The sequence below is a fragment of the Corvus cornix genome, chromosome 6 (assembly GCF_000738735.6).
Source record: "Corvus cornix cornix isolate S_Up_H32 chromosome 6, ASM73873v5, whole genome shotgun sequence".
Lineage (NCBI taxonomy): Eukaryota > Metazoa > Chordata > Aves > Passeriformes > Corvidae > Corvus > Corvus cornix.
Window position 1 is genome coordinate 10,019,680 of NC_046336.1, and position 20,918 is coordinate 10,040,597.

General features: G+C 42.3%; 1 protein-coding gene across 1 annotated transcript; it reads left to right on the plus strand.

The window, feature by feature from the left end:
- Positions 1–8,340: 8,340 nt before the first annotated feature.
- SMNDC1 (survival motor neuron domain containing 1) lies at positions 8,341–18,229 on the plus strand. The gene is made up of 6 exons (XM_039553679.1): positions 8,341–8,443; positions 9,093–9,212; positions 12,647–12,789; positions 14,624–14,785; positions 15,586–15,739; positions 16,499–18,229. The coding sequence occupies exons 2-6, from the start codon at positions 9,093–9,095 to the stop codon at positions 16,634–16,636; spliced, it is 717 nt and encodes a 238-aa protein (XP_039409613.1). The 5' UTR covers positions 8,341–8,443; the 3' UTR covers positions 16,637–18,229.
- Positions 18,230–20,918: the final 2,689 nt, after the last annotated feature.

Consider the following 20,918-nt stretch of genomic DNA (forward strand, 5'->3'; position numbering starts at 1 on the left):
CCACTGCTGCAGTGTATATTCAAATCCCCAAAGTGACTAAAAAAAATGTACTATGAAAACTCATCTAGAGATATGGCAACAGTATTTCTTATGGTCACCATTCTGATTTACCAGGCAGCTACCATCCTCATTCTATTACAATAAAAGGGAGGTGGAGACCCCAAATGAATGCCCTAAATCTAGGAACACTGACACCATGAGTGTTAGTGAAGTAAGTCTGCTTGGAAATATCTCAAAAAATGAAACAGGCAGAAGAAAAAAATCCCTGTTTGAGTTTTGCACCATGTTTTCTCCCTCTATCTTAAGATACCAGTGTCATGACTCATTCTGGAGATTTGAATTGCTCCCTGGGCAACATGACCTTCTCATACCAGCTTTGTTCCTCATGCTAGCAAAAATTGGTCATCCACAAATACCGAATGAAGACACTTCCTTATTAGTCATCTCTGGATCTATAAAACTAATACCGGAAAATGGTGTTTAAACAAGCCCACTGCCACTTCAGGTATGTGGCCTTCCAACATTTCAAATCTAAATAGTTTCATCAGGTGTGGGAGGAAGGATAGAAAAGCAAAAAAAAAGTTAGATACATAAGACATCTGGCTTTAGACAAAATCTGTGGATCAGCACTCCTTGCAGCAGTTTGAAAACCTGTATTTAGGTTCTCATGTTTATACACTCGACTGGCAAATCCCTTGGCGATTTTGAAACTGATGCTTAAAAAAACCCCCAAACTTGAAAACCCACCAAGCCTTCAAACTCAGAAGGCTGAGCTCTCGGTTGCACTTTAGCTGGTTAGTTGTCCATCCTTATGTATGCTCTAAAACACTGTGACTTCTCATACTCAATTCAAAACTACAGATCCAATTCTCCTTCCGAACACAGGAAGAACAGGTGTTTGTCTACACATGGTCTTGCCTGCTACTTTCCTGGAATAGTTCAGTACCTTCCTGACTTGGCATGAAACTAAAAACTCAGAGCAAAGCACGCTGCATCTCAATAATTCATGTTACACGTTGCCTCGTTCAAAAAGTACTGCAATAGCATCAAGTCATACCCATTATAATGGTCGCTGACAAAAAAGATCACCTTGTTCCCATGAACATTGGTTGCATTTTTGTTTAAGCTCTCCCTGCTGGTAACAGTACAGGCTCAAATGCCATTGTACAGCATATTTCACTCTCTCACCAAATTATGTGAATAGGATTGACCAAGATGAGGACAAACATCCCCATAGCTGCAGGGGACCTAATGAGAATCCATCATCTATCCCCAAGTCAACAAAGTACTAAGCTAAGTGCTAAATGCTCCTGCAGATCCAAAACTTTGGAGAGACTTGAGATCTATAACCATACTGAAGAACTGAAACCTTCTCACATAGGAAGCATAGCACAAGTAATCAAAATCCTCATGGAAATCCTCATTCCAGCATATGAAACAGCACAACATATTAACTACATCTCCTTTGTAACTAAAGGGTGTAGATAGCACTGCACTTAGGCAGTGCAGAATGAAATTGCAAAAAACTTGAAAGAAAAAATTTTTAAAAAATCCAACCAAACCCCTCCCACAGATTTTTAGGCAATACACACACAATGAGTAAAAATTATCCCAGAGCCCAAACATGGTGTTGACATCTCTGTGTGAATAAGAATCCAAATCTTGTTGTATCTCTAAATTGCCCATATCTTACTATATCCTTGGCAACCTGTTTCCCATTAAGATGGATACCACAATATGTTTTTATTAAGTTTAGCATTTAAGGAAATATCAACTAGTGGCTCCACTATTTTTTCCTTTAAATGACATATAAGTAGGAACATTGATAAAAATAGTTCTAGATGCCCATCTGATATACTCTTCTTTTATTAGGAGCCTCTGCAAAGTGCCATTTGCTGGCCAAGGATATAATCTGACTTCATCTGTAGATAGCTGCAATAACATGCAAGACAATTTCTGTAAGAGACATTTAAGTTTCATTTTCAGAGGAAACATCTTTAGAAGGATTTCCAGTTTCTCTAAGTGTTGAATCAGCTGTAGGATGTAAGACAACACTCTCTGATTACCAAATATTACTTACCAGGAACAGGATGCTAAGCCACATGAAAGCAGACTCACTGCTCAAGTAGTGACTAACATGACGTGGAAGGAATGTTTAACAAGTTCGTTCATGCAACAGGATGGATGAGTGCCATCTCTCACTGCTACGGGCACACTCCAGAAATTCTCTCACTTCAGGAAAATGTGTTTGAAAGTCTGTCAGTAGAATGAAGAATGGAAAAGTTTGGAACAGCGATGCACATATTTTGCATTTTATGTAAATGGTATATGTTGTTTATATTGGTAAAGGAAACACATCGATGCATGTGAATTCTGCAGCTACTATGGCATAGTTAACCTTTTTAAAGGTTCATGTACACAATAGTTAGCAAAAATAAACTTATCATAGTTCAGAAACAAAAATGTTAACTGCTGGCAACTTCTAGGTTCACAGGATGGAAGTACAGTATGGCATGACAGTGTCAGACTACAATAGTCCTTGATACTGTTCTAATGCCAGTTAATCACAATCTGTTTCTGCATCAGAAGAACTCACTATTTGCCGTGGACTCCTTGAATTCTATTTTAGAAAGAGAATTCTTCATTTTCTCACTAGACTTCATTTGAAATTCATCAGTACTATGCGGCAGCATTTTTAAAGTATTCATTTATACAAAATAAGGTAGCCGTGTTAACCCTTGTTCTAAAGGAGTGCAAAGAAATAGAGGTGCTGAGGTCCAAAGGTGTCCATGAGACTAATTAAAATGTTGATGTTGTTAACTTCAGAAGAGGCAGAAAACAATCAAAACCCTGTTTATAAACAAGTAACACTGTTTCAAATCTCTTCCTATTTCTGCCTGCACCCCAAAACTACTCATTTGGCCTAAGTAACACTGATCAGGAGTGGTAGCTCTTCCAAGCCAAGACGCTATGAACTTTCAAAACCTAGGAATGTATGACAGTTCCTAAAAGCAATCTAGCCATGCCCCTGTGGTAACAAAGTTACCTCCAGATGAATCAGAGCTTTTGTGGTCAGTTCTCAACTACAAGTACCATGGGGCAATTAGCTCTAAGTTTACACTCTGAGCTTGTATTCCATACACAGATCTACATCACTCACAATACGTAGGTACTCCTACACAGGAGCATAAGCCCAGTTCTTTACACAGCTATACAGTCACCCGCTTGCAGGGCTCTCTTCCTCTTCTTTCAGATCACTTTCCTTTAAAATTCAGCAAACAGCAATACAGGGCCCACAAACAACTGCCTATTTTTAACTGCATATTCTGGGTTACTGTAAATTCTGTGTTCAGAACAGAGTGCTCAGACCAGGCCTGTGCAGCTCCCATGGGGGTGGACCACCAAAGACTGACTGCTGGCACTGAGCCGCAGCTGTGGGACACAGCAGAACAGCTCCCCAGCACCCAGAGGCCACACAGCTTGTGGTGGGTGGCTGCTGACCAGCTGCCACAAACCCCAGGCAGTGCATGGCACACAGCTGGCAGCAACCCTGTCCTGGGGAAAACACACACAGTCATCACTGCTGTCAGCTGCACCTCATGTCTCCCTCCCTCTCCTTTCATGTGCTCATTACAAGCTGCCCTCTCACTATGCATACAATATCCTCCTGTTTGTCTATGCTCACTATGCAGGATTTGGGACTCCTCTCCCCCACAGCAACCCCACAATCCATCACAGCAGTCTGTCTTGTTCCTTACTTCCCAGGTCCCTCCCCACACACAAACACAAAATACCCCCACGCTGTTCCCATATTAACCTCAAGTTCCTGCTTCCCAAACCTCCCACACTGCTGGCTTGCTGCTTCAGCTCCTCTCCTAATCCTCCCAGGCTCCTCTACCCACTGCAATGGCCCTTGCTCCCTACTTTCCAAACTTTCTTTATCTTCTCAGCATTCCTGCCACTCAAACACCTTCTGGACATCAGCAGTCTCAGGACCACAATTGCTGGCAGCCCGAGAAGAAGAATCAGCACCTCCAGCTGCCTTCCCCTGCAGTGCCCAGGCCTCCAGGGCTGACGCTCCCTGACACAGATGGCAGAGTGCCTCAGAGAAAGAAGTTGCACCCTGACTTGGAATATTGCTCCAACCAAAGGCTCACATGAAGCTGCAAATCCCATCTGACAGTCTGTATTGTGTAGGCCTGATCAAGACCTAGCAAACAGACCTGCTGCTTGTGCCAGTAAAGTAAATGATCGCACTGGCAGGTTGTCATTTCCCATGTAAGATGGTATTCTCACAAGCTGTCAGTTACAAGGGAATGGAAATTCAAGAGCCTCAAATCCTTCTGAAGTGGATGACATCATAAAGGATGCAAGTTTCCAGTCCATTCTTCCTAATTCTGACATTTTCTCCTTATCCCCATGCTGCCCCACCCTGGATCTTATTTTTCATGAAGTTCTGATTCACTTTTCCTCCTCAGTTTTAGTCACTGTGCCTTTTTCACCAATGGGACATAATTTCTACAGTCATTCAGAGGACAGAACATGTTTAAACTCTCAGCTTGTTTGCTTAGCACTACAATTTGCACTGATTACCTGGGCTGCACAGAGTCAAATTATCTTCAGGAATGTGTACACAATTCACCTACCTGACCTCACTTCCACACAAACTTCTGTGTAAGCAGGCATTGCAAAACCTGACAGGCCAAATTTCAGGAGAGTAGAACGGCAAAAACTGGAGACTTAAACCACACAGCACTTCCCTAAGAAATGTTGAGCCCATGCTTTAAAGCAAAGAGGCACTTGAACCTCTCAACAGTGTGTGTATTTTAATCAAGTGCCTGGGCAAGCAGCATTTCTTTCTATAACTTGATTTTATATGTGCCAGACTGCTGAACTGCTAAGTTGAACCAGACTCAAAAAGCCAGTGCAGAAAAAACCAAAGTCAGGCTGTAGAAATAAATTTTGCAGAAGCAACAACAACAAAATGCCTCATAATAGGGAATATTGCATAATTGCATCTATGGACAAAGTTGACAGTTCTGCTCATAATGACAAATGGCAAAAAAAACCCCTAAAATAAAGAAAATTTTGCTTAGAGGCACAGGACAACTAAACAAAAAACCCGTACATCTTCAGGAAAACAACCCTAATCATTTAAATACTAATAGAATATTTTCTTAATCCAAATTAATATACCAATAACTTTCAAGATTGCCATATTGCCCCACTGACAGGGCAATGCCTGCCATGCAGGCAGCCTCCCAGAAAAGCCTAAAAAGCTCCAGTGTCCCCATTCTGGCCTAGACTTGGGTTGTAGTTTCTGTCATCAGGACAGACTGGTTTGTTTGCAGAAGTCAATTTTTTGCTAGTGGCTAGGTCTCTGTGCTGAGCGCAACAATACACCCATACAAAGCTGAAAAACAAGACATTAAACCATTCGGACATAATAACATCTTCACAGCATTGGTTGCTGCTCAGCACTCCAATCTCTGATCCTTAAGTGCAGAATGTTGTGGATTTAAGTCTTGTTCACCAAAGCACACCCACGTTTCAAAAGACTGTATAATGCTAGTTACCTTCAAAAACAACTTCCTGTATATGTTCCCATTATCTAGCCATAAAAATCACGCAGCAGACTGTAAAAAAGAGGCAGAATTGTGGACTTGCAGCAGAGCGGTTTCCCGAGTTGCCAGTTAAACAGGGCTAGCGATGCAGACGTCTTGCGCAGCACCACTACCACCTCCTGGACAAACCAAGCGTGGCTGTGGGATGCACCAGCGCCTCTTCCAAGGCATGCCCAGCGATCCCGGGTACTGCAAACCTCACCTTCCCAGCCAGCTGTGCCATTCGCTGCCGCCTGCCCCGCAGCGCCAGCGTGGCCACAAAGGCTCCAGTTACACCAGCCTTCCCTCGTCCTTCTGCAAGTACAGTCAGGTGGGTCGGACGCCTTCCCACGGGGAATCACAGCTGCAAGCCCCAATGCTAATGGCAACAGAGTTTGTCTTCAGTAAAAGCCAATTAAGTCGCCTTTTCTTTCTGTTGCTAAGTTATATATATTGCTATAAGTAGCGCTAATGTGCTACTATGTACATATCTGTCCAAGCACCGAATATTTAATGAACTATAAAACATATTTTTTAAAAAGTGTAATCTGTCAGACAGCATGAAGATTTCCTCCTCACACTGTTTTTCTTCAGTATAGTATAAAAGAGCTTCTCTAGTCAAACACAGAAAAAAGGTCTCTATTTTTGGGTGAAGATAAATCCAGTTTTAAGGTTGCAATTAATAAGAATTTTCAATTTGTAGGAATTAAAGATCAGTGGTTTCAAGATCTGGCTTGTCTTCCTATATATAGCATATATAACTTATAATGTTGGTGGCTCTTTTTGGATGTCTGCAGACTGCATAAAACTCCATACTCTACTACAAACTACATATGCTACTACATAAGCACAAAACTATTTCAATATTAACTCTCACCAAACCTTTTATAGAAATAAAATGCCTCTTTATGCTTGGTCCTGCTGATGCAACCATAGAAGTGTTCTTTTTGCTGTTGCTGCCTTTGGAGATAGCTGGACAGTGGATGCCTTCTCAGTCCCTCTCTGTCACTTCAATCCTACAGATACAGCATAGATTTCTTGTCCTGAAATGTCAAGTTGAAATTGATTGTACTAATGCCCATTCTAACTGATAGGTATGCTCACAAAGTCATTAGGATTGCTCTGTATTGAAAAATGTGTATATATTTCAACAGTTGCTGATCCATCTACAAAGACTTATCAGAAACTGTTTTCTTAACTATTTCTAGTTTATTGTTGCATAATAATGAAAATACTAAAAAGATGCAATTGCTATTTTCATTGTTACGCTTGGTCTCATCAATCCTCTCTGAACAGTGTCCAGTAATTTCTGCATTTTAATTATCAAAGCATACACCAAGATACAGAAATGTGTTTCATTCCGGGTCAGGATATCCTCTGAGGATATAAACTAGGTGTCATAGAACACAGTAGATATATTTTCCTTATAATATATAAACAAATCCAATGAGCGAAGTCAGCTTCCTGTGCAGCAACATGTGCCTGTGACCATGAGGGACAGGATGTTTGCAGGAGACACTGATCCTCCTGCTAATATGAAGAAAATTTTTGGGCATCTGCTTAATTTGCCTGGCTCACAGGCTCACAGCCAAATTAATCACTGGCTTTCCACCAGAAACATATTTCTTCCTGTGACAGGCTTGAAGAAGCCACTGAGCTCTTCCCCTCAGTTTCCCCTCCTGTTGCAGGATGAATACTGAAATTTACTCTCTTCTAAATTGTTTGGTGGTAAGTTTTACATGGTTCTGATGACCATGTAAGTAGCCAGAAGGTGTTGCTGTGTTTGATACTGTCAGGAACAAAGATGTGAGTGACTGAACCCCCTAGGACAAGGCAGCCTCAGGGACCCCCGGTCCCCTACAGCAGTGTGTGGTCAGACAGGAGAAATCTGCCATCGTTCCTCTGTGAACTAAGAATCACAGAACGGTTTGGATGGGAAGGAACTTTAAAATTCATCTCATCCCAAGGCCTGCTGTGGGAAGGGCCACCTCCCACCAGAACAGCCGGCTCAGAGCCCTGTCCAGCCTGGCCTTGAGCACAGAGCCGAGCTTTGCCCCAGAGAGGTGTTGATGCCATCAGGAGCATGATGAGAGGACACAGCCTCCCCTAAACCAGGGGAGGTTTAGGTTGGACATCAGGAGGAATTTCTTCACAGAAAGGGTGATTAGACATTGGAATGGACTGCCCAGGAAAGTGGTGGAGCCACTGTCCCTGGAGGTCTTCAGGGAAAGGCTGGTCATGACACCTAGTGCCATAATTGAGTTGACATGGTGGTGTTGGCTCCGAACTTGGACTCGATGATCTCCGAGGTCTTTTCCAACCGAACTGGTTCAGTGGTGCTGCTGCCCTCAGTCCTGCCAGGGCTGGAGCCACGGGCCAGCTCTGTTCCCGTCCTGCGGAGCCGCAGCGGGGCCGCCAGCCTGATGAGGAGCTGCTGCTGCTGCTACGGCCGCCCCTGTCCCACAAAGGGCTGGCCCTGGGACCAGGGAGTCGTACATCCCCTACTCCGATCCCGATCCCGATCCCGATCCCGATCCCGACCCCGATCCCGATCCCGATCCCGGTCCCCAGCTCCGCCCCGCCCCCTTGGCCGCGGCTCCGCCCCCTGGCGGGGCTGTGGGCGGGGCTGCATTGCCACGTGACCCACGGGCCGCGTCACGCGCTCGCGGGCCGGTAGCACACGTGACCGCTCTCGCGAGCGCCGGCGCGCGCCGGCCGAGGCCCCGCCCCCGCCCCGCCCACCCCCGGCTGCGGCGGCGGAAGGAGCCGGAGCGCAGCGGCCGCGGCCTGACGGGACCCGGAGCGGAGCCCCCGGCCCGGGCACGGCCCGCACCGCCGAGGTGAGACCGCCCGATGGCCCTGTCGGCCCCGCGGGCTGAGCCCCTTCCCTCTCTGAGCGACCCTGGGCCCGGGCTGGGCCCGGCCTGGACCTGGGCCTGCCCGCCGGCGCGGGCCCTTCCAAGGCCCACGCCTTGCTCAGGCCCGTCTCTTCTCCCGCGCTGCTCCGCCCGCCCCAGCCCACGGGGAGCCCCGGGAGCGGCCGGTTCCCAGGTGCCGCAGAGGATTTTGGTGATGAGGCTCGCAGCGTGCGGGAGCTGGAGGGCACGCACCGCAGTGCGTGGGGGTTTGCTGGGGACGGGCATTCATTTTTCTTAAAGAGCCGGGAAGTTGCGAGGGTTGCTCAAGGCCCCGCTGCTCACACGCTGTAAGCTATGCGTGTACCCCGTACACAGGCACGTGTTTAAGCTTTCTGTTCTTCAGAAGTCTCTTGAGAGCAGCCGGAACTGTACAAAAATTAAATGAGCAGGTATTTATAGTCAAATTACTGAACAAATGCTCATTATTGAAACTTAATGAGCTGTGTCTCTACTATCTTAGTAACAGCTTTTTTTGTTGTCATTTCACCTCACTTGGACCACAAGGCCTGATTAAAAAGCAGCAAGGCTGTTGTTTTGATGTGGGGTTTGTATGTGTTTGTGTTCCTTGCAGATGTCAGAAGACCTTGCTAAGCAGTTGGCCAGCTACAAAGCTCAGCTCCAGCAAGTCGAGGCTGCCTTATCTGGCAATGCAGACAATGAGGATTTACTGAAACTGAAGAAGGACTTACAGGTGAGAACTTGAGGGTAGGTGAAATCTCAGGGTCTTTTACAAGTGTTTTATCTTTCTTGAATATTTGTCCTGCAATAAAAATAGACACTTGGTGGGTTGGTTACTTTCATTTCACATAGCTTGATATAGTCATGGTAGGCTTAATTTGGAAAAATCCAAAATATGGCCTATTTTTAATCTATTTTTTTGGATGAGTAAAAAAGACGTACTAATTTATACAGCAAACTCTTCTACGATAAACTTTTGCCGGAGAGGTGAAAGATATGCCAGTGCTGTCTTTACTATGTGTTGGTTTTTAGTTTTTTTCCCTGAAGCATTTCTCAAAGTCATTACTTTTTGTTGCTTTTACTAATGCTGAAGCCTGATGGTTTGGCTTAACATGATGTTCTTATTGAGTTCTCAAATAACTTGATCCAGAACCTGCTTACTCATTAAACACATTTGCAATGTTAAAAGCTTTGGAGTGTAGTTCTGTATTCCTTGTGCATCTGAGTCTTGATTATTCCTATATAAGAAAGGAAAAGAGTTGTGCTTTTCATTTCAAGAGCATAGTGTGTTCTTAACAGCTAAAACCCATTTCTGGTCCTTGGGATGCTGTTTAGTGACAGGAAGGCCACCAGCCTAATTTTAAATATATGGGTGGTCTTTTAGATTCTTGTGCATATAAAGACACATTGGCATATAGAAAAATCCCAGCAGTGCTGTTAAAATCTGTCATGAGAGTGCAAGATGCTACTTCATTTCTGTTGTGGATTGCTTCAGCCATCAGGTGTAAAAATATATAAAACTACCCAGTGCAAGGTTCAGTGACCACTGCTCTGTATGGAAATAACAGTAATAAATTGGGGCTTCAAAGCCAAAACACAAGTAGTACCTCCAAACAGTGATCTTTAGAATTCCTTTTAAACTGCAAAGGCTTTGTGCCCACAAGGCACTTTATAGATCATCTGAATGTGCTCTGTTGTACACTGTTAAAAGCATGTGTATATTTTTATATTTTTAAAATGCACAGCAAAACCCATATGGGATGATATTTCCGATACCAACACGACCTCGGCTTTGATATGCAGAGATCATTGATGTGAAAGGACAACTTGCAAACTTTTTAATAAAAGCTTTCTGCACAGAATGGGGAAGATCTTTACACTTTCGTCCCCAAAAGGTTTGCTATCCATATGTTCCACCTTGAAAATGACGTAATGTTTTGCAGACTTGATATATGCCAACTAAGCAAAGAACTGTAAGAATGGGTTCGATGCGTCAGTGTCCCAACTAAACAGCTTTTTGTCTGTTCAAAAAGATGCTTACTGTGTAATTGAAACATCTTTTTCCTGTTATAAATACTGATGCATCTTGTATGCTTAGATTATTCTTGAGTAAGAAGATTAAATATTAGAGGAAATTGTTAAAAGTACTTAGCTTTTCCCTTTTTGGTTCAGCAAAGCATTTCTAGGACAATGTCTGTGTACCCAAGAACCAAACTTACCTTTTCTATCTAGTAGGATTGATGGCAGCTGTCATCTTCTGTAATTGGAGATGAGATCTGTGGGTGTTGTGCTCTGGAGTGTAGAGCTCTTTCTGGCTTTGTAAAGACCAGTTGGTCAGGAAGAATCTTGGCAAACTCTTAAGTAGTGTTCCCTGTGGGTCACACCTCCATATCACGGGGATGTGGCACCAAGCCACGTTGTTCAACCTGTCTGGCTGTACTGAGCTGCTGTGGTAGTCCAAGTCCTGCTCAGAAATTTTCTTGGAATGATCTCTTAAAGGCTTGAGAACTGTCTCGTGGCTTGCAATAAAATTAATGTCTCCATCTTGTGAGCTGATATCCATTCCATGCTGGAATGTGGATATCAGATGAAGATTTTTACCAAAAGTTTGGTATTTTAATAGCCTGGTGTGTAAGAGGCTTTATTAAAATCAGAGAATTCTTGGTAGACTTGTCACATCAAAGTTCTACAATAAGCTATCTCTGAGTGTGACAAGAATTAGTCAACAGTTTGGTGTTACTGGTAGCTGCAATACCTGAAACACTTGTCTTCAGGAGTGGCTTGTGCCTAATGTGATGTATGTGACCTGCTGAGAGGAATACTTGTCTCAAACCATGATGCCTCTTGGATTTGCAGAATTCAGCTACTTGTATGTTGAGGAATAGTTTGGGATTTTGCACCTGGGAGGGAAAATTAGGCTAATGCTGTATTGTTCTCAAATTAGGGAACTTGATAATCAAACTCTGTTGTGCTTCAGCTGTGGTATTAAGAAAATGGTGAGCTAAATAGTAGAAGTAACTGTGTGTTCCTGTGCTCACAGTTGCTACTGATTGTGCTCACTGGAGTCCTTATTAACCAGCAGCTCCTCCAAAGCAAAGAGCAAAATTTTTATTAGCTGTTGGAAATTGAGACATTAATGTGCTGCAACAGAAACAAACTGTTAGGCCATTGATGCTAGTTGTATAGTTTATCAGATAAAAGTGCATGTAAGTTTATATTGTACTAACTTATTTGGGAAGTGCTTACAATCCTTTAGGTTCTTAAGGGATGATGAACAGCTCCTTTACTGCGTCTTCCTGAGTCTTTGTATGCCCCTAGCTGAAGTAAGATGTAAATGGGGAGGAAAGTTCAGGCTCCACTGAGGCTCAGTTGAACACAGTTTATGTGTAACCCTCCCCTGATTTAAATGTTTACTGTTTGTTAGGAGAGTGACAATGGTTCATGCTGAGGTACTCAAAGAACTGAAGAATTTTTCTTCCTTAGGGCCTGCAAAGTTTCTTTGCATTGTACCGAAAGTTTACATGGCCCTTTAGTGCTGTCTCCTTTGGCTTTTAAAACCAGTGAAAAAGAGAGGTCTTGATTGCTTAGTCTTCAATGTAATATTTACAGGAAATTGGGAGAGGCTTTCGCATGCTCCTGCCTGCAAATGAATAATGTGTAAGGGAACTGGGAAATTTTGATACTTTGTCATCTTGGATTAGCAAGGGAAGGCCTGACCTGAAATCTCAAGGTCAGGGAACTTAGAAAAAAGCACTTCTATCAAAATGACTTAAGGAACCCAGTTCTTTAGTGTGCACCTGGATGCTTTCTAAGAAAATGAGAAGGCTTCACAGCTTGGAGGGTGCTCTGCCACCCTGGCTTTGGATGCTACAGTTCAGCCAATGAGAGAAATGCTATAAAAAATAATAGACTACTTTTTGAAAGTTTGAGGAGGGCATGGGCAGCTTTACAGCAGTACAGTGAGGACCATATACAGTTTTTTCTACAATTGCAATTAATTAGTTAAATTATTAAAAAACCAAAGCAAGTGTAATTTGCACATCAGCTATGAATTTAATACAGTAACTTTAAAAAAAACCAAACCAAAACCTGTAAGCTTGGGGTAAAAATATGCTTGGTAAGAGGAATGTGAAAAATTATTCTTTGTGGGTTTTTTCTCTTTTATAGGAAGTCATAGAGTTAACCAAAGATCTCCTTTCAACACAACCTTCGGAAACTCTTGCAAGTTCTGACAGTTCTGCGTCCGCCCTGCCCAGTCACTCATGGAAGGTTGGGGACAGGTGTATGGCCATATGGAGTGAGGATGGACAGTAAGTGTAGAAAACTTCTCTAACAGTTACATGAAATAGTTCAATGGTAAGAGACTTTCATTCAGTTTGAATTGACCTAGGGTGACTAAAAGCAAAAAGAAACTAGGAAATAAATGTGGTATTAAGTATTCTTGTACTGTTTATTAAAGGTTAGTATTTTAGGTAGCAAAGAGATAGAGGGTTATTTTATAAAAATGCCCTTTTTGTCACTAACCTTATAAAAGTAATTTACTTCCGTAAGTTACCATTTGTTGATGTAATAAATGGCAAATTGAAAGAATTGGTCTGCCAGGATCTTTTGGGATGTGTAATTCATAATTTGTCATTGCATTCATGCAATGTGTCACTGATTGCTATGTAGAGAGAATTCTTGCCGTATCTCAGTTTGGGCCTCTAATTGGAAATTAATTTTAAATTTTTTACTGAAAATGCAGGGTTTGGCTATAAAATAACTAACTGTAATTTAACTATGGAATTAATCAACATTTTCGGTTTGGTCTCCTATATATTAGCCTGTGTAGTTCTGGGAACCCAAGCAGATCATTCTGACTCCATAAACTTTGAAATAAACATTCTGAAGTTATTTTTCATACTGCAAATGCGTAACTGTGGCAGCTTTAAAAAAATAACTGTTTATGCACGACCAATATCCCAGTTGTTACACGTAGAGAGAAGCTCCATTGTTCAATGAATGTGCTTCTCTTAACAATGTAGTAACCACATAAAGATTTTGGTATAGCTGTTGATATCTTAAGTAGAAAGCTAACCTAAAAATGAACAGTTCTTCTGTTTATTAATGAGTAAAATGCTTTTGTGTTAGAACTTAAAAATTGACTCTCAGTCTTAGGTCACCATTGGGTCATTCTTTTTGGTCTGATCCCTTGGTTACAGGATCAGAGCTTGGGGAAGTGTGTGCCAGAGTGTTCACTGAAGTGCATCTTACTGGACTTAATTGTTCTGCTTTTTTTAGAAAATCCTGCTTCTGTTGCAGCATTTCTTAAGTGAGCAGTGTTTTATAAAGAGCTAGCCAGACTTTTGGGTTTTCATTTGTTTTCACCTAACTCAGCTCAAGGTGTTGGCCCACTGAAAACACAGAAGAAATTAATTTAACTAATGTTAATTGGAATATTGTCTATGAAACACTTCATTTTTTCTTCTGTTTGCTCTAGATGTATCCTTTTGTCCTGAATTTAGACACAATTGTTTTAAATATTTTTGGAAATGTCACTTGTATTTTTTTCTTTTTCCCATTTTGAGGTCAGTTTGACCAAAACATTTCATACACATAAATATGAAATGGACTGATTTCTGTGAAAATTTCAAAATTGCTGTTTTAAATCAATAAGAAAACTTCTAAGTGTTGAAGAGGGAATGTTTTGAAAGCTTCAGTTTTCCTTAATTCTTCATCCTATGGAGAAAAATGGAACCAAAGCTTTGCACTTCTGAGCTGACATCTTTCTAAAACTCCTCAATGAATTCCATGAGAACTGTTCTGTGAATGCAGTATTTTCTTTTCTATCCTGTGACCTGCCAGAACTAAAACTAAATCAGGATAGCTGATTAGATTGGCCCCAGCATTAATCTTTAGTTGTGATAGCTGTGAGGGCATTGCTTGTTGAAGCTAAAGGTCAAATACAGCAGATTCCAGTCTTTGTACCTGTGTCCCTTTGACCTTAAGACAATAATCTCTTGGTTTGATTTGTGTATTGCCCCTGAAAATGAAGGCTGGTACCTGCAAATTTTTCACTTAGTGGCATTAGCTGGCTGATGTAGGTGTTGAAGGGCTGAGTATTAAAGCTTTACTCACATGCTTACAGCCATGATATCTTTACAGGTGTTACGAAGCTGAGATTGAAGAAATAGATGAGGAGAATGGAACAGCTGCGGTTACATTTGCTGGATATGGCAATGCTGAAGTCACACCTCTGTTCAACCTCAAGCCTGTGGAAGAGGGAAGGAAAGCAAAAGAGGACAGTGGCAACAAACCCATGTCCAAGTAAGTAATAGACAGAAGTCTGAATGCTGCTTTGTGGGCTGGTTTTGGGTTGGTTGTTTTTTCTTTTTTTGCCTCAGCTGTAAAAATTGGTTAATAAAATAGGTGGTTTTTTGGTTTGTTTTTGTTTTAAATTTACATTTACTTGGTATGCTGCTGTGTCTAACACAGGAAGGTATTTGTAAGGGCTGAAAACTTTTTGTTTTTACTTTAGAATAAAAAAAGATGGTATGATTTCAGAGTTTGTTACAGCCAGTGATCCCTCCTCTAAAAGGTTGTTTTGAGGGCACTGCATTGTGGCATAGATTGACTCCTTCAACTTCCTTATCTTCTCTGTAGTAATCTTTGTCCTTTTCCTTCCATCCCTGTCCAATACTTGGTACCATCAGAGTCTGCAGACTTCCAGAAAAGCTTGGGCTTTTCACTCCAATGGGCTTTTTACATTTCCAAACCCAAGATGCTTCTGAAATGTAGAAGTGCTGATAGGTCCCTTCTCACTTTCAGAAATGAACTGCACCCAGTCCCATGGGTTGCTGTGTTGGGCACAGGCTTCTCAGGTGTGCTGGTGGTTGTTGTTATGCCAAATACATAAAAAAGTAAGGTAATGCTTATTAATGGGAAAATTCGGTTTGGATTTTTTTTCCCTCCTCCTAGAAATGCGGAATATTTATAAGCTTTATTTCTGTCATTTACTTCTGGAAAACTAATGTGCATGTCTGTTTTACAGACAGGTTTTAGTTTGTTGAAGGAAAAGGCACAAACATAAAATGTGGGGTTTGTTTTTTGTTTTTCCTTTTCTCCAGAAAAGAGATGATAGCCCAGCAACGAGAGTATAAAAAGAAGAAAGCTTTGAAAAAAGCTCAGAGAATTAAAGAACTTGAACAGGAACGAGAGGACCAGAAAGTCAAGTGGCAGCAGTTTAACAACAGAGCCTATTCTAAAAACAAAAAAGGCCAGGTTTGTTTTGCTTTTGTCAGTATGTGAGCAGCAACAGGGCATAGACTTCTGTGCAGTACCTTGGGAGAAAGGAGGAGGTGATTTTTAAAGGAAAGTAACATGGGGATTTGGGTGTCTTTGGGATTCTGAAGTGTGCAGTTTTGTATTTTGTACACTTTAAATGCCTGGTTTTTAGTGGGTTGTTTGGAGGAGTGCTGCTCCAAAGAGGCTGAGCTTGCCCTTGGCTGGGAGAGCTGGGCTTGTATCAGTTGCCAGCTGGTGTTTGTTGGAGCCAAGAACCTGAGGGCCCCTCCAAACCTCCAAGCCTGGCTTCTTGCTGTGTTTATGACCCAGCAGACACAGTGCTGAGGACATGCCCTGGAACAGCAAGTGTAGGGCAAAAAAGGTAGTGAGGATATTAAGTCTTACTCCATTTCTGTCTTGGCTTGACCAAGAGCTGCCAGACATAGTGATAAAACTTCAGTCTTCCTTATGATGAGCAATTATTAGAGATCACCTTATGGGAGGTGAATTTTATTCATTATGGGCCTGACCTGAGATCCTCAGTAGCACGATCACATCCAGTACTGAGGAGGAAGTTCCCAGCCCTATTGCTTTACTCTGACAACACATCACAGCTGAGCTGGCCTTCAGACAGTATGCCTGTCTGTAGGGCAGAAGCTGAGAATGTTGAAGCACTTGAGATGGTAGATTGCTTGTTTTTTTTGTAAAATCCAGCTAGGAATTATTCAGAAACAGTGTTTCCTGTTTTATTTCCAGGTGAAGAGGAGTATTTTTGCTTCCCCTGAGAGCGTAACTGGCAAGGTTGGCGTTGGAACATGTGGAATTGCAGACAAACCTATGACACAGTATCAAGATACCTCTAAATATAATGTCAGGCATTTGATGCCTCAGTAACAGGTGAAAAAGGTGGAACTTCATCTCTGCAGGGCTTTACACTTATCTTTTTATCATTATATTTTTCTAAAAGTAAATTATTTGTTGGCACATAGTGAGTAGTCCATTTTGTCACCATCACTTTGGCTTCAGCTGATATGAGCCTTAAATCTCCAGGTATTGATTTGAACCACCCCCCCAACCATTAAACTTTTTGTGGCAGGTAAACATTCATGAAATGCTGTTGCCTGTTACTTTCAAAGCAGTATTTGTCTGCAGCTTTGAATCTTTCATTCTTACCAGTAGTGAAGGTTTGTTTTTGTTTTTCCTTTAAGAAAAATGGTGGTACAAAAATGGCACCTTAAGAGCCTCTCTGGTTTCTGTAGTCATGGTGCTGTCTGTGACACGCTCAGCATTACAGAGCTGCTGCAGCTCTGAGAGAGAGCTTCTATGTCACATGGAATTGCTAAGGAAGTTTAAATAACTCCCTTACAAATCCACTGCAGATCGATTTGTACAGCTGTAAATGCGGGCAGAACAGGGCTGATAGGATCTTTATTACTAATGATCACTTAGGTTCTAGAAACAATAAATTTGACTTAATTTCAGTCCAAATTTCTTGCGCTTGAATTTAAGCAGAGGAGATGCTGTTTCTTGTTGGTCGTTTTTCTTTGTTTGTTTGTTTTATAAATTCTCATAAAATTATAATAGGAAGTTAATGAAATGTAACCAGAAAACCATAGGACAAGGAACTGTACTTAAGAGTCCCCACCCATCCCCAGGGATCAGAGCTGGAGTGTAACTGGTTGTGCTGTGGAAAGGAGCTGTCCTCTCCTCCCTCATAGATCTTGTAGGTGTGTTGGTACAGTCACAGACCTGGAAGGCAGCAGTGACAGCCTGTGCCTGGGCCCCCATCCAGACAAGGAGAAGCACGGCACAGCAGATACAAATGCCTAAATCCCGCCTAGTTAGTTGTGAGTGAGTAAAGGTTAGTTGGGAGTTTCTGTCCTTACATAACTGACTGGCCCTAGTGTCCATTGTACCTTCAGCTGTATTACAGTGCTGCTGAGCCCCTTCAGTTTTCTTCAGGAATCCACGTGTAAAAGCTCTTGCTTTTTTGTACTCTCTCTGTGATTTGCTTTCCTTTGTTACTTGTCTCGCACTTACGGTAGTGATGCCACCTCTGAACCCGTAATGTGTTTAAAGAAGTTAATGGGTAGCCCTGTATACAATGTAGATATTATTTTTGTAAAATCTAGGGCTGAGTTAATGGACAAGAGTACATCAGCTATTTCCCCCATTAAATAAAGTGTGTGTCTTGTCCATTAACCCTGACCATTATTTCCCTGTATATTATGTTAATGTAGCTCATTTTGTAATTTGTTAACTAGATCAGGTCACGTCAGCAATTGTTGATGCACTGATTGGTGGAAATGTCCATCAGTTACCTGAGTCACAACTCAAGCTAAACTCTACAAGCGGTAGTTTAGAATCCATACATAGAAAAAGGTTCTCCCTATAATGGGAGAAGGTGATTTTTATGAATACAAAGTGTGTTAATTTCAGTTTTGTATGTTTAACTTTTATTAAATAAAGTGTTTAAAATCTGCTGGATATATTTGGTGAAGTGGAATTATTCATGGGGCAGGGGAGGATGACAGTAAATCATCAGGACAGGGGTGAGTACAGCAGAATCTGCTGGACAGAATGTAATACTCAAAAGTGGCTCTGAAGTACCACATACTCACTGCAAGATGAAGTAGGTGGTGTGTTGCTTAATTCTTCATCTTCACTGGTAGCAGGGGGGTTAAATTTTCTTTTGCATAGAAAACATCTCAAGAGTCAAATAATCTGCTTTTTAGAAAGGGACTTTGTACTGCAGCTACAGAGACACATCCCAGCAGTGACATTAAATAGGTGACAGTCATGCCACACTGACAGCTCAGTGCTGAGGAAGGTCACCTGTTGTCTTTCACAGGTGGCTGTGATACAGTGTCCCTTTCACTTGTCCAAAAGGAGCTTCTTGAAGCTAGAACTGAAACATGCTCAAGCAGGCAGAACTGGGGTTTTCAAGAAGCCTATTCTGAACTCCACCTGTTCTTTTAATAGAAAATAGTCTTTAGAAAAGAAGGCTCAATCCATACCTGCCAGGCACTACATCTGCTTACCTTTAATGTAATAAATACAATCAATAGACCATCCCAGGGCTATTTATCTGTTCACCAGTCCTGGAGAGCAAAAGAGTGAGTTGTCAGAACACAGCGAGTGCGTGAGCCTCCCCTGCAAGGGACAATCCAGCCCAAGTTGTTTTAGCCGAACCTTTCAAAAAATTTAGCATAACTTGTAGCTTTCCACTGAGTAATTTACTGTCACCTCTCTTGTTATGGGGGTTGCCTCATGAACTTTGCTGTAACTCTTCTGTCGAGCACTGCAAAGAAGTGCTGAAAATTTTGATAGGCTTTTTCCTGAAACATCTTACTTGGAATAAGTGAAACAATGAGACCACTGTGCCTGAGGTAGTCTGATCTATGAAGAGAAAACATCTTGAGAACAACTCAGATGAACAAAAAAGCCCCACCAAAACTGCTGTGCTGGCCATACAGCCATTCCTTAGAGCACATCAGGTTTTTTTATGCTCTTGCCTCACCTGCAGGATGGGGCCAGTTCATTGTAATCTGGCTTTGGTAGATGGCCTTAGTAAAGTGGCTTGAGAAATTAATGTAATAAAAATAAATCAGCAATGCTGGTAATTGCCAAAACACAGGAGTTCCTTGTATTACAAATTCTGAGTTGACCTGAAATGTGGCTGATGGTGTTTTAATTGGTTTGGGGGTTTTTACAATTTATTATCCAGATTTATTAACTGGTCTACACAGCAAGGGGTTCTGCTGTGGGAGGGTCTTGGGAAACAACCACTGTCTTGCAACAGTTATGTGAAGAGTGGGGTTACGGAAAATATTCCTGGGCCAGGCCCAAGAGAAGGATCACTGACTGGCAGCACCCCAAACAGAACCCCCCTATAATAATACTTAGTACCACAGCCACAAGACCAGTACCCACAGCCTCCCTGTTCCTGCCTCTGGCTAACAACTCGCAGGGATCAGTCCTCTGCAGGAGGAAATGAGCAGAGAAGCAGAGGCCAGTGCTGGCGTATTATTCCCAATTAAACAACCTGCCTCACAGTAAAAGGAAAACATTGTGCAGACACCACTCTCCTGTGTTCATCCTCCCAACCATCAGTCAGATCTGTTGGCACATTTCAAGAAAATGTGACAGCACATCAGTGTTTTCTAGGTATTTTGTGCAGACTGGGGAACAGAGGGGAGAAGGACACACTCCTCTCTTCCCCAAGGGTCCACAGGACAATTCAGAGATTGTATTGCTGATGCAGAGGAGTTTCAGTCACTATCAAGTCACAGAATTTCTCACTCACTGGACAATCTGTCCATGGGAGAAAGCTCCAGGAAAAAAAATAGGACTTTATTCTGCTTTTATATAGTTTTTCATTATTATCACCTCCCCAACCCCAGAACGAAGTCCTGTCTTTTACCATTCTTTTCCAGGAAGTGACCCTGATTTCTCTTTCCACTGATGCATGTTCGGTGTCAGAAAATATGCCACAAGAAAAGCTTATGATCCTGTGTGGGGAGGAAACAGAACAATTACCTCCAGTTAGTGCACCCAATGGATCTCACTTCCACTGAAGCCAAATGTTTCATCCATTCCAAAAGGGCAACACAACACACAGGGAACAGTGAGTACAAGAAAATAAAGCAGAAAAGCAGGAGGCTGGAGCTCACAGACCACAAACAGATGGTAGCAAAAAAGCAAACAAACGGACAAAAGGAAAACACAATTGCAAACCCCAGAAAATGATAAGTCTGTCTAGTTAACCCCCTTTCTATTGACCTACAGATTTCTTGAGACAGACAGATCTGAGACCACCTTTGTCACTGACACGCCACTAATGGAACGGACATTAAAATGACCTTCAAGTGACAACTCGCCACAGGATAACCGTGACAAATGCAGCCAGATAGTCATCTCCACCTTGTCTGCAGACACGAGATGACATTCCATAATACACTTGTGTCAAAAGAAGGGAAATGCTGGATGGTCTTTTTAATGGGTTTGTCTGTAGCAAAGAGACCCACCGGGGATCTAATTTACAGAGGGAGGACTTGACAGAATGAGCTTATGAGGCAGCTGCGCGTGCGTGTGCCTGTGTGCCTATTGCATGAGAAGGCTGCCTCAGGAACGTGCATCCAATTCTGCTTTTACAGGAAAAGTCACCCTATTCTTG

What these genes read in the sequence shown, in the direction of transcription:
- SMNDC1 (XM_039553679.1), top strand. Translation starts at nt 9,093, where the DNA reads ATGTCAGAAGACCTTGCTAAGCAGTTGGCCAGCTACAAAGCTCAGCTC. An exon ending in ATATGGAGTGAGGATGGACA is followed by an intron (nt 12,790 to 14,623) that starts GTAAGTGTAGAA and finishes ATATCTTTACAG; the next exon opens with GTGTTACGAAGCTGAGATTG. An exon ending in GGCAACAAACCCATGTCCAA is followed by an intron (nt 14,786 to 15,585) that starts GTAAGTAATAGA and finishes CCTTTTCTCCAG; the next exon opens with AAAAGAGATGATAGCCCAGC.